At 48.6% G+C, this 12,714-nt stretch overlaps 1 protein-coding gene across 1 annotated transcript in view; it reads right to left on the bottom strand.

Moving 5' to 3' along the window:
* The window catches only part of CACNA1A (calcium voltage-gated channel subunit alpha1 A), a 249,988-nt gene that overhangs the window by 48,171 nt on the left and 189,103 nt on the right, over positions 1 to 12,714 (bottom strand). The window contains exons 25-27 of the mRNA XM_061150133.1: positions 6,271 to 6,370; positions 4,259 to 4,419; positions 1,285 to 1,422 (exon numbers count right to left, since the gene is read on the bottom strand). Of these exons, the coding sequence (XP_061006116.1) occupies positions 1,285 to 1,422; positions 4,259 to 4,419; positions 6,271 to 6,370 (399 nt within the window). The remainder of the gene's footprint in view (positions 1 to 1,284; positions 1,423 to 4,258; positions 4,420 to 6,270; positions 6,371 to 12,714) is intronic.

Genomic DNA, 12,714 nt, shown 5'->3' with positions numbered 1-12,714 from the left:
GAGTGAGATCATTAAGTATATTATTGCAATGCTTTTCTGACAGATGGAAGTGAAGTCTGTTGAGGAAGAGGTATCTAAAAATTCGCTCAAAGGTGTCTAATGGGCAAGCACTGGTCCCACGTGTGTGGCTGAGTAGAGAGGCACGTGTTGGTCAGGGTGTTTGGTGAGCAAGGGAAGCAGGTAAGGATGCTGAAGACACAAGCTGGAATCTTTCCAAACCTTCAACTTGCATTCAGCAGAGACCTCTGGGAGGAGGACCAGGACTAGGGTGAGGAGATCGAGGCACTTGCTGAGATACAAATTCAGGGAGTGTCAGACCCCTCAGTAATCGAGATAAATAGCATTTTACCCCAATGTCTAGTATTTTCTGCAGTTTTTTTTAAAAGATTTTATTTTTGTTTGATGTGGACCATTTTTAAAAGCCTTTATTCAATTTGTTACGATATTGCTTCTGTTTTATGTTTTTTTAAGTTTTTGGCCTTGAGACATGTGAGATTTTAGCTCCCCAAGCAGGGATCAAACCCACACCCCTTGCATTGAAAGGCAAAGTCTTAACGACTGGACCGCCAGGGAAGTCTTAACTGCCAGGGAAGTCCCATTCCTGCAATATTTTAGAAAGTCAAAAGAAATGCCCAAGAGCCCATGATGAACAAACTATCAAGCATTTAAATTCTGGCGACTTCCCTGGCGGTCCCAGTGGTTAAGATTCCACACTTCCAATTCAGGGGGTGTGGGTTTGATCCCTGATTGGGGAACTAAGATCCCACATGCTGTGTGCAGCATGGTCAAAAAAACAAAACAAAAAAACACCTAAAAAAAATTAAATTTTGGGTTTCAATTTTAATTTTAGCATGAGTTAGTCTCACCTATATCACCCTAGCCCTAACCCTGTCTGGGACGGATTGGTCCTGACTTGGAGAATGTCGCATCCACAGCCCAGTCTTGGAGGTTTAAGGGGATGTGACCACCTGTGTATCTACATGCAGCCTTTCTGCAAATTAGAAACAGTGCTTGTTCTGGGAGCATGAAGGCCCATACACTCAAGGGTTTGGCGAGCTGAGAGATGGCTGGATTTCCACCCTTCGAAGCCCAACCACACGTGGGGGCTGCTGCTCTAGTGTGTCTTGCATCCTGCATTGTCCCCACTTCCGGAAGCCAGGAGTGAACCTCTCCTTCCCCCAGACCTTTCTCAGCACTGGACTCTCAGAGCCTTTTCTCTCCTGCACCCTGGGCCTCCCGCCCCTCTGAGCGCCTCCTGTGGGGCTCTCTGCCTGGTCCACTTACTGTGGCCAGCCTTCTCCCGTGGACACGGTGAAGAGGGTCAGCAGCGCCCACAGCACGTTGTCATAATGGAACTCATACTTCTTCCACTCTCGATCCCTTGCCTTCACCTCATTCTTCTCATAGAGGAGGTACTTGCCGCTGCCACGGAAGATGGGGACCGTTAGTAAATGGAGGGGTTTCTCCAGTGGCTCAGTGGGAAAGAATCTGCCTACCAGTGCAGGAGACCTCCGTTCCTTCCCTGGGTTGGGAAGATCCCCTGGAGGAAGGCAAGGCAACCCACTCTAGTATTCTTGCCTGGGAAATCCCATGGACAGAGGAGCCTGGCGGGCTACAGTCCATGGGGTTGCAAAAGAGTCGGAGATGACTTAGTGACTGAACAGCAACAAGTAAACAGAGGGAAATCTGTCTTTGGCTCCAGAGAGACAGAGGAGGAGGAGGAGGGGACCACCAGCCCACACTGCCTCCCACAGCCTGCAAAGCAGCAACACTGCGTTTCTCCCTGGAGTGTGTGTGCATCCACTGGGAGACAGATCCATGGATGCCACAGCCTGAGTCCAGGGAGAGAGGACTCAGATACTCACATCGTTTTCTAACTTGAACACTTCTACTCCCAACGGTGGGAGCATCAGGCTTGCGGGGTGGTTAAGAGCAAGGAAGGAGAAAGGCACATTTTGGGGTTCACCAGACCAAGGTAGGCAGCTGCTGCTCCTTCTCAGGGTAGGATACAAAGGTTAGCCCCAGACTCTTAGCTTAATGCCTGGGATCTTTCCAATTTCAGCCACCAAAAAACAGCCGGGAGTCCTTTGCCACATGGTAAAATGGGCATCCCTGGTGGCTCAGCGGTAGAGAATCTGCCTGCAAAGCAGGAGCTGAAGGACATGTGGGTTTGATCCCTGGGTTGGGAAGATCCCTTGGAGGAGGGCATGGCAACCCACTCGTATATTTTTGCGTGGAGAATCCCATAGACAGAGGAGCCCGGTGGGCTACAGTTCATAGCGTCACAGAGTTGGACATGACTTAGCATGCATGCGTGCATGACCCTTCATACTGGTGACAAAAGCAATAATGACTGAGGCTTTGGTTAGTGAGAAGCTCAGCACTTTCCTGGACTGAGTCTAGAACTTCCCAACAGGAAGATGACCCAAAGATGGGGGGATTACAGGTCCAAAACTTCTGAGCTATAATTCCAAAATCCAGAAAGCTCCGAAAACCTAACATTTTTTTCCCAATGGCAGTTGGCAAATTCCAGCCTGCAGATCAAATCTAGACTTGTCTCTGGGTGGCCTGTATGCTAAGGAGTGGTTGTTTACATTTTAAAATGTTGTTTAGTCTCTAAGTCACTAAAATGTTGTTGTTTTTACTTGCCGATTCTTTTGTGACCCCATGGATTGTAGCCCGCCAGACTCCTCCGCCAGAATCCTCATGGGATTCTCCAGGCAAGAATACTGGAGTGGGGTAGTCATTCCCTTCTCCAGGGGATGTTCCTGACTCAGGAATCGAACCGGCATGTCCTGAACTGCAGGTGGATTCTTTATCTCTGAGCCACCAGGGAAGCCCTGAACGGTTGAGACCAAATCAAAAGAATTTATTCATGGCAAATAAAAATGAAAATAAATTCAGTTTCCAGAAGGAAAGTTTGATTGGCACACAGACATTCTGATTCCTTTACTTATTGTCTGCAGCTGCTTTTGAGTTTCATTAGTTGTCACGGAAAGTGTATGCAAAGTTAAAGATAGCTACTCTCTGGTCCTTGACAAAGTCTGCCCATCTCTGATCTAATGCGTTTGGCAACAAAACCTGACCCAACTGGATATGAGGCTTTGTACTTGTTCCTTATCCCATTTGGTGCGAATAGTTGCACGTTTCCCAGCAGAAGTATTGCATTTGATCACAAGGCTGTTTTAATCAACTGAAGGTGTCAGGTGCTATGTGCGACATGTGCCTCGCAATTTTTCTAAAAATCTCAACATATTCTGAATTTTGAAACACATCCGCCTGTAAACGTTTCCTACAAGGAATTAGATGCGTTTTGCTATCCCCTACTTGACAAAGGTGGAGACTCATAAGTTGAGCAACTAGCTTATGGCTCACGCTGAAGCTATGGGGCAGGGACTCATATTCTTTTTCTTTTTCTTTCTTTATTTTTCTTAGGGACTCATATTCTACAACTGATTTTCTACTTGCAGACCCAGGCTGGTTGTAATGGGGCTGCCCTCAATACCCAACCCCTCAGTTTCCAGGTCCAAGATGAAATGGAACAGGACCCTATGGTCCTCCCCCGTCCTACCATGTCCTCAGCCTGCCTTTTGTCTGTGGGAAAATTTTAGCCAAAGAATAAGTTTAATCAGAGGAGTGGGGAAATGCAGAAGCAAAGGAAAACAGTCAAAGAAGACTACATAATAATAGTTTAGTCATTAAGCAGAGTCAAGGGCCTTTAGCTCCTTCTCAAGGACTATAGATAATATCCTGAGCCATGTCCCGTGAGCTGTCTTATAGATACTGACATCCCCCCAGGTGGAAGACGTTTAGCTACATGATGACCAGACGAGTCATGACATAAGCTGCGGTGGTTCTGAGAATGGGCCTCAAGGAAATGCAAACAAACCGACCCTGGAACTGAAGGTTAACTGTACTTAAAACAATTATAATGATGCTGACCAATTCAGTGACCAATTTGAAGATGACCGTCACAGCTGGCTGTGCCGTTTCTACATGTTGCTCCCTCCTCCCATCTATAAAAGTTCTTAATCACTGATTGTCAGCAGAGAAATAGTAGTTGGCCTATGGACAGGACTCACTACCGCGCCCCCCCGCCCCCATCCCCGGTTGCTTTCCTAAACCAACTTTGCATTTTTTATTGGCTTTTGAGCAGCGAGCAGCCAGATCCCCACTTGTGGTTCCAAAGAGACTGGTGCCTCTGATAGCCTCCCACCCACCAGCCCCGATGGGGACGCCTACAAGAGGCAAGACTCACCGGCAATCTTTCTCAAACTCCTTGGACTCATCTGTGCAGTGGAAAAACTTGCCCTTGAAGAGCTGCACGGCCACCACAGCGAAGATGAACATGAAGAGCATGTAGACGATGAGGATGTTGAAGACATTCTTGAGAGAGTTCACCACGCAATCAAACACGGCCTGGTGGGTCAGGCGGGAGAGTCGGTGTGAGGAGGCTGGGAGCTGGCCCAGCCTCCACCTCCAGCAGCTCATAATATCAAAGTACATGATTCCCATTTCACAGAGAAGGACGCAGGTCAAGGCCACGCAGTTCTGGGAAGTTAGGTGTGGGGGCTGCACCCAGTTCTAAGTTTTTATGCATCCCAACCCCCCAATTCTAACCCCTGGGAAATGGGGGCCACTTCTCCGAGCTTCTCCAAGGTAAGCTCATGGCTCTTCAGGGCAAGAGGAGAGATTGTCGGTGGAGAGGTCATTTCCTGTCCATTCTGTGTGTCCCTGCCTCACGGGCACTCTTCTTTCCCAGCATCTGGAGTTGTGCGATCTCCTCCTTTTTTTGCCCACCAATCACTAGGGGGTGCTCTGGCCTGCGAGTTGACTTCACGTGCCCTGGAGATTCTGCCTTGGGTAAGATGAAATCTTTCCATCATCCTGCCAACCCCCACCCTCCGCCCCCCGCCCCATTCTGCTATGAATCACAGTGGGTCCTAAATACAAGTAACCATCAAGGGTCATCAAACCTACTGGAATCGCATGTGAGCTTTACTGGTTTTCCCCGGGGGATAGAGTGCATAGCTTTCAAAGGGTTTCAAAGGGGGCTGTGACCCAGAAAATCGGAAAGAGCCACTGAACCGACTACTGCTGGATTCCACGTATTTCAGTGCAAGCCGGTTTTCAAGTCCAGAAGGTAGCCACATTTCTTCTGAATAATTCATCAACAAAAAGGTGGTGTCGAATCATTATTTCCCAAACTATGGGGGAGGAGCCCACCACCAGTGATATCAGACAATGCTTTTAGGTCCTTACAAGAACCACAAACCAAGGTACACTGATCGCGTGGTAGCAAAGTTATTCTTTCAAACCTTTTGACTGAAAGAGAAAGTCTTCCTTAGTTGTTGCTGTGTTAATAACATTTATACTTTTCCTTTTTATGCTTAGGTTTTTTTTTTGTTGTTGTTTGTTTTTGGCCCACCGAAACAGGACATGTAGGATCTTAGTTCTCCAACCAGGGGTGGAACCTCGGGTCCCCTATGTTGGAAGTGTGGAGTCATTATCACTGGACCACCAGGGAAGTCCCTGCACTTTTCATTTTTTAAGCAAGAAAGAATGAGCATCCATACTCAAAATCTTTGTCAGGCAACTCTTCTGGGCTAGATTTTGAGAACAGTTATCTTATGTTTTTTTTTTTAAACAGATATTTAGTTTTACCTTCTATGAACAGTGGATTCTGGTTTTCCAACTTGAGAAACTTGACAAGCATGTCCTTTTAAAATAAATCCACTTAGGTAAAAAAAATAAAGTGACTTGACTTAAACATTAAGAAAGATAATACAGGTACAACATAAATTGAAATGGGGTGTTTGAAAGACTAAGCTTCATATCCTTTCTTCTTTCCTTTTTTTAAATTTGAAATGACAAGTTTTTGGGAAATGCTGTTTCATGCTGTTTTGGAACAGGAGATATTGGAGGCTAGAATAGGCAGGTGAAAAGTTTAAGGCTATGTGGGACCAGAAACCTAGTTTCCTACTTCCCAGATTCGGGTTATGCCCTGTTTTATCCACATGATGTCTTCAAGGGAATTAGGAAAAGGGATCTCAACTTTGCATGAGACATTTCACCTAATGGAAAATTACCATAATATACAGATTTTGTTCCATTAACTCACTTTACTGCCATCTACTGGAAAGTTGTAGTAATAAGTACATCTAACAAAAAGTAGCAGCATCCCTTTCAATGCAGTGTCCTTGAGCAGTGTGAAATCTGCTCAACCGTACATGGCAACCCTGGTAGACCTCCCATATACCCCGATCTCACCTTGAGTTTTGGCAACCGCTTGATGGTTTTAAGAGGTCGTAGCACCCGGAGGACTCGGAGGGATTTAATTGTGTTGATGTCCTTTCCTTTGCTATTGCCACTGTGGAGGGATGTTAGGATGGGGAGAAGGGAAGAGAGGGAGCCAAGGTCAGGCTGGGTGGTGGGTGGCCTGCAGCCGCACATGACCCCAGCCTCCCAGGCTTAGGAGTCTGGGGTAAACCTGGCATAACCTTGCCTTGCTGAAGAGCATCAGTTCCCCTGCTACATCTGGGCTCAAGGGTTAGTGAGCAGATGGCCTTCTGTGGCTCTTGGGTTTGTTGAGGGCCCTCCACTGCTGGGCTGGGCCTGAGCAACTGCATGTGGGGAGCCCTTAGATCCAGCATGAAGGAGTTGGCCCCTACCCTAACCTCGTGTGCTCTCCTCAGAGCTGGTCTTAGTGAGCTTTTAGAAAATGGGATGCCCTCACCCCCACATTGCCAACAGGATCCATAAAGTCCTTAAAGTGGCATTTACACAAGAACTCTCCTCCCCCCCGCTCCAATATTCCCTGAACCCATGGAGCAAAAAGAACTGGAACATCAGATGCTGATGTTGAACCACTGCCTCATTCTTTCAGGGTCTCTTAGCTCATCTTTGTCAGATTGCTGCATAAAAGTCCAGCCCAGGGTCTATTGGGCATGAGTCCTAGCATTGGAGATGCCGTGACACCCTTAGCCAACCATAATTCAACCCACCCCCCCACCCCACGATAAGGAGGGCACTGGGTGTGGCCATCAGAGCCTTGTGGTTAATGGAACTCACCACCCACCCAGCTGCCCAAGCCAGAAACCCAAGTCATGTTCATCCTCATCCCCAACAGGTCGCCCTCCTACACATGGCCACCATCCTAGGTCAGACCCCCATGATCCACCTCCCAACTCCCACCCCCTACTCTATGTCTCTCTCTTCTTCCACCTTTCCTGCACACAGTGACCAAAACCATCACGTCACTCTCCTGCTCCAAACTCCTCTGGGGCATCTGAATTCCTAGCGGTCAGTGCCACCTCTTAACTTGGCATTCAAGGCCCTTAAACATCTAACCCCACTTACCTTTCCCTCTGCATCCCCATTGATCATGACACACCCCAAACCCCAGCCACACGCTCTGGCTTCTGTTCTTGCGGCTAGAACTGCCCTTCCTTCACTGCTCCATTCACAGAGCTATGCAGCCCTCAAAGCCCAAGGTAAACGTCCCTTCACGCAACGGCCTCTGCTGACTGCCTCTGGGTTCTGCCAAACCCCAGTGCTCATTCAGAATCGCTTTAGACAGCGTGTGTGTGTGTGTGTGTGTGTGTGTGTGCGCGCGCGCGCGCACGCTCACTTGCTCAGTCGTGTTCAACTCTTTGTGACCCCATGGACTGTAGCCCACCAGGCTCCTCCGTCCATGGGATTTTCCAGATAAGACTACTGGAGTGGCGTTGCCATTTCCTTCTTCAGGGGGATCTTCCCAACCCAGGGATGGAATCTGCATCTCCTGCACTGGCAGGCAGATTCTTTCCCACTGAGCCACCTGGGAAGCCCTGGCTTTAGGCAGAACATTCCTCCAAGGCAGAACTGTGGTTGATCCTTCTATGTGTTCATTTTCCCTTTAATCTTGGTTCTTGTCTCCGCCCCCAGCACATGCCTGGTGTGTAGTTTCAGGACACATGTGAATGGATCCAGATTGGAGTTCTTTGGGGACCAGTTGAGCAAACATCTCCCTACAGTGACCTCTTGGGTCATGAATGGAGCTGCCCCAGAGACACCCTCCATGGTGTGCCTGTCTATCCAGGTGCAAAATCATTTTTAATGACTTTTTTTCTTTAAGGGTTCCTTTCTCTCACTTTTCAGAGAAAAAGAGAATTGGACTTTAACCTGTCAGGCACAGCCATGCTCCAGGATTCAGCAGTCTGAGCACAGTTTTTTCTTTATCTAAACCGAAGTCATCTTTATGATCTCAAAGCTGTGTCCCCAAAGTACGAGACACACCAGGAGAGTCGCTGAGATGCTTTTAGGCAGGACACAGACACAAGTAACAGGATCACACAGGGAAACAGCTATGTTTCCTTCAAGTTGTCGTCCAGGCTTTCTGCTTTGGTCAGAGAGGAAATCTCTGGTAAGTGTTCATATGTGTCTCATGCCTCCCTGGAGGTGGTGGTGTAGTCACTAAGACATGTCCGACTCTTTGCAACCCCATGGACTGTAGCCGGCCAGGCTCCTCTGTCCGTGGGATTTCCCAGGCAGGAATACTGGAGTAGGTTGCCATTTCCTCTTCCAGGAGACCTTCCTGGCTCAGGGATCAAACCCAAGTCTCCTGCATTGGCACACGGATTCTTTATCTCTGGGCCACCAGGGATTCCCTTAATGTCTCCTTAGCACTCACTAATTTCCCTGTTAACAAAGCACCTAGCTTGAATGCAACAACTTGCAATGCAGCTGTTTCACATTTGTTGAATTCACTTTTGCAGTTTCCATTCCTATCTGAGGTCAACGATACTGTTTGTACGGGGATGACATAAGGTCTTCTAGCAAACTGCAATGAAGCTTAGGCCCTATGTTGGTGGGGAAAAAGTCAAGCAAGTGGACATCTAGGTTGTATGCAGAACTGGCTAACATTTTTTCTTCTTTTCTTAAAATTTATTTGTAACTGGAGGATAACTGCTTTACAATGTTATGTTGGTTTCTGCCGTACATCAGCATTGAATTTGGCTAAAATCTTGATGCACCAAACTGCTAACATTTGGGAACACGCCTCCTGGGGCACATCTACCCATCTAAAAAGGACCCTGTGGCCATTGTGGGATGTCTTTCTCCCAGGAGGCACATCTCCCTTGGGAGAGGCTGAAATAATCCTCTTTGTTGAGACACCAAGGAGAGTGTTCCCGGCAGTTTGGTTCCTGAGCATGCAGGAATGGCTTGATCAAGGCGTTCTCACAGAAAACAACCAGATTTTCAAATCACTTTGTTGAGACGGTAGATGTTTCTGGAGGAGGGGGGTTACTCCTCTTAAGGCAAGCAAGCCCTCATTGTTTGGAAGGTCCACGCTTCTGCCACCTGGGAAGTTAGACACTCACTCCTCCCCTGATAACCACCCATCCGGCTGGTCTGCCCTACTGAAATCAGATCACGGGGCGAGCGCCCTCCATGCCCGTTACATTCTCTGCCAAGAACTGGGCTAAACGGTGGGTCATGGTGAGAGGCAGTGGCCAAGACCCCCCAGGCTCAGGCTCCCTGGGGAGTAGGCTGAGGGGCTCTGGTCACCGCAAGCGACAGGATGGTGGCAATGACACGAAGCTACGGAAACAGGCCCAGGACCATCATGGCTGCATCAGGGCGTAGAGAACAAGACAGAACGAGAGAGAGAGAGAGAGAGAGAGAGAGGCACTTTACCGTGTGCTGCTCCTGGTGAGGTGGCGTCGGAGGGAGAGACAGGTCGTAAGCGGCCTCAGGAGAAAGAACACGGAACACGCACATACACGCACGCACACCTGAGCGCGCCCTCGCCCCGCCCGGGCACCAGGGGGCGCCGCCTCAGGCTCGTGGCTCCGGAGGGCGTCCGTCCTTCCATCTGGAAGACCTCCGTTCCGGCCCCTGCCCTTGGCAGGCTCCCGGCACTGCCAAACAGCACCGAGGAAGCCAAATTTTTCAAGTCGCAGGACAGCCAGAAAGTTATCGACTACCGAAGGCGGATTTGCCACTGAAGGTCACTGCCAAGAGCTGGAGAAAAAAACCCTTTTTCTCCAGGGTTTCTGGGACCGGAAGGCTTTAGAATGTCTTTCCCCCCTCCTCCCCACCGGCCACTCTGGGCTGCGTGTGGGATCTTAGTTCCCCCATCAGGGACCGAACCTGCAACTCTCGTTGCATTGGAAGCGCGGAGTCTTAACCATTGGACCGCCAAGGAAGTCCTTTGAAATGTCTTGAAGGGGATGAGCTTTGGAGTTGGGGAGACCTGGGTTTGAATCCCAGCGCTGCCTTTAATTTTTTGTGTGTTTGTTTTTGAACTAATTTTCTAATAGATTTCACCTGGGATGAATGGGCGCTTGATGAGTGTTGTAATAAAGCAAACAGGGAAACAGGAAGTACCTATTCACAAAGCAAGAGGAAAGAATCCAGTTGCTTTGAGTTGCCCTGAATTATTGTCCTCACCTGTGAAACAGCCCTTGGGATTCTGAGGTTGGACACAGTTATGGCCCTGACTTTACCCTCTAAGTTATGAAGAAGAGGGAAGGCCGCTAGGAGTTCCAATCTGGGATGAAGTTAAGGGGCGACTCTCAAGAGTCTTTTGGGAAAATGTGGGCCTAGGGAAACCTCTCTGTACCTGGCAATGGCCCCTTGCACAACTCATCTTGGGAATCAAAACTCAGTCTTATCACGGTCCGTCAACCATGACTGGAGATCAAGCTGTGAGAAACTTGACCGCCGTTATTAATACAACAGTGGAACTGCCACACAGATACTCTTCACAATTTCCCACCTGCCCCCGCCTCTGAAATGAGTGTATTTCTAAAAATATAATGGTTTAATGCCTACAAATATTCCCACTGGATTTTTCCTCCTGCTGCTACCTTTTCATGTTACCTCAGTGGTTCTCAAAGCTCAATGTATCTAGGAATTAGTGCATAGACAGAATTGTATAGAGTCTCCTTTTTGGATTATTGAGGAAGGTTTTTTTCAAATTTATTTTTTAACTTTTAAAAACATTAATCCATGGCTTGTGGAATTATAGTTCCCTGACCAAGGATAGAACCCATGCCCCCTGCAGTGGAAGCTTGGAATCTTAACCACTGGACCATCAGGGAAGTCCCTGGAGAAATCTTTCAACAACAGTGATTTCTGCTCAACCTGATGGATGACATAAGGTGTAATATGTGAGTCTTCTGAATGTCACCGTGTCTGCCTGCGAGAGGGTGGTACCATTGCACCCATTTTTCAGATGAGGCAGCTGAGACTTGGAGAGGGAAAGTGATTTATGCAGGGTCACACAGCCAGCAAGTGACAGACTGATATTCAAACCCAGGTTTGTGTATCTTGTACTCTAATCTTCTATTTTTTTTTCCATTTCCTTATACACACACAAAAGAATGCCTTCAAAGGTAGGGCCTGTTTTGAGGAGGCTAATTTAAAAAAATGGCTTCCTTTTTTGGCTTCCTTGCAGCTGGGCTCCTGAGCATGCAGGAGTGGCTTGACCAGGGTGCTCTGCCCGCTGTGCTGGCCTGCTTTGCGGGAGTAGCAGCGCCAGATGGACTCTTGGCAGTGAGGGCAGGATCACGATCCGCCAGCTGCTGAGAGGTGCCAGCTGGCCACCCCGATGCATGGGCACAGAGCGTGATGTCATGTGTGGTGACTCATGAAATGGCGTGTTAATGGTGGTCGCATGGACACGGCACACAGTCAGTAGATGGAGCAGGACACACACACACACCCACACACACCCACACACACACACACACACACACACACACAAACGGATATTTGGGGGAGGTGCAGGAGGGCTAGAAACCGACACGAGAGCTTCGACACATCCTTTGGAAGACCACAGGGATCATCTTCCCATGTCCCAGACGGGGCCACAATCACAGCACTGCAGAATCCTTGCCTCCACCCCAACAGGCCAGAACAGCAAGATTCCTTTTGACAAAGAAGGGAATAGTCTCATGCCCTCGTCCCCTGGACTTCTAGGCCTTGCTGGAGACTCAAGGAACCCAGCCAGGCCAGGCTGTCAGGTCTCATCCTCCTGATCTGTGAAAGCGTCCACATTCAGGGCTGAGAGTTGGGCGGCAACCTTGAATCTGACAGTTGAACTCAACCTTAGTGATCCTGCCTGCGTGCTTAGTCGCTCAGTCATGTCCAACTCTTTGTGAACCCACAAACTGTAGCCTGCCAGTGGGATTCTCCAGGCAAGAATGCTGGAGTGGGTTGCAATTTCCTCCTCCAGGGCATCTTCCCAACCCGGGGATTGAACCTGTGTCTCCTGAGTCTCCTGCACTGTGGGCAGATTCTCAACCGCTGAGCCATTAAGCCCTTAGTGATCTTGCTAGACTCATTTCCCCCCACAATCTCTCTGGGGTTCAGTTTCCTCATGTACAAAAAGGGAATAATATGAGAAATTCTTGCATGGGGCTGTAAAGATTAAGTAAATGGAGGCTGTTACTGTCATTATTACCCGGTCAAGTGTCTCAAATTTATGGGGAAACTGAGGCACAGAGAGGTTCAGGGCCTTGCCCATCTAGAGAGAAACCAAACAGGCTTGCAGGAACCTTTTTTTCAAACAATCAGGTTCATTTCATACTTGGTAGGGACCTCAGCCTTGTCTACGAGGAAGCAGGCACCCAGGACAGAAAACGTGAATTAAAAGAACAGAAAGAAAGGAAGCAAAGGACTCTGGGATTGGGCACTCAAGTGGAGGCTCTCAGAGCATCCCTCACT

The sequence above is a fragment of the Dama dama genome, chromosome 9 (genome assembly GCF_033118175.1).
Source record: "Dama dama isolate Ldn47 chromosome 9, ASM3311817v1, whole genome shotgun sequence".
Taxonomy (NCBI): domain Eukaryota; kingdom Metazoa; phylum Chordata; class Mammalia; order Artiodactyla; family Cervidae; genus Dama; species Dama dama.
This window is presented reverse-complemented; position numbering and strand designations above follow the sequence as displayed.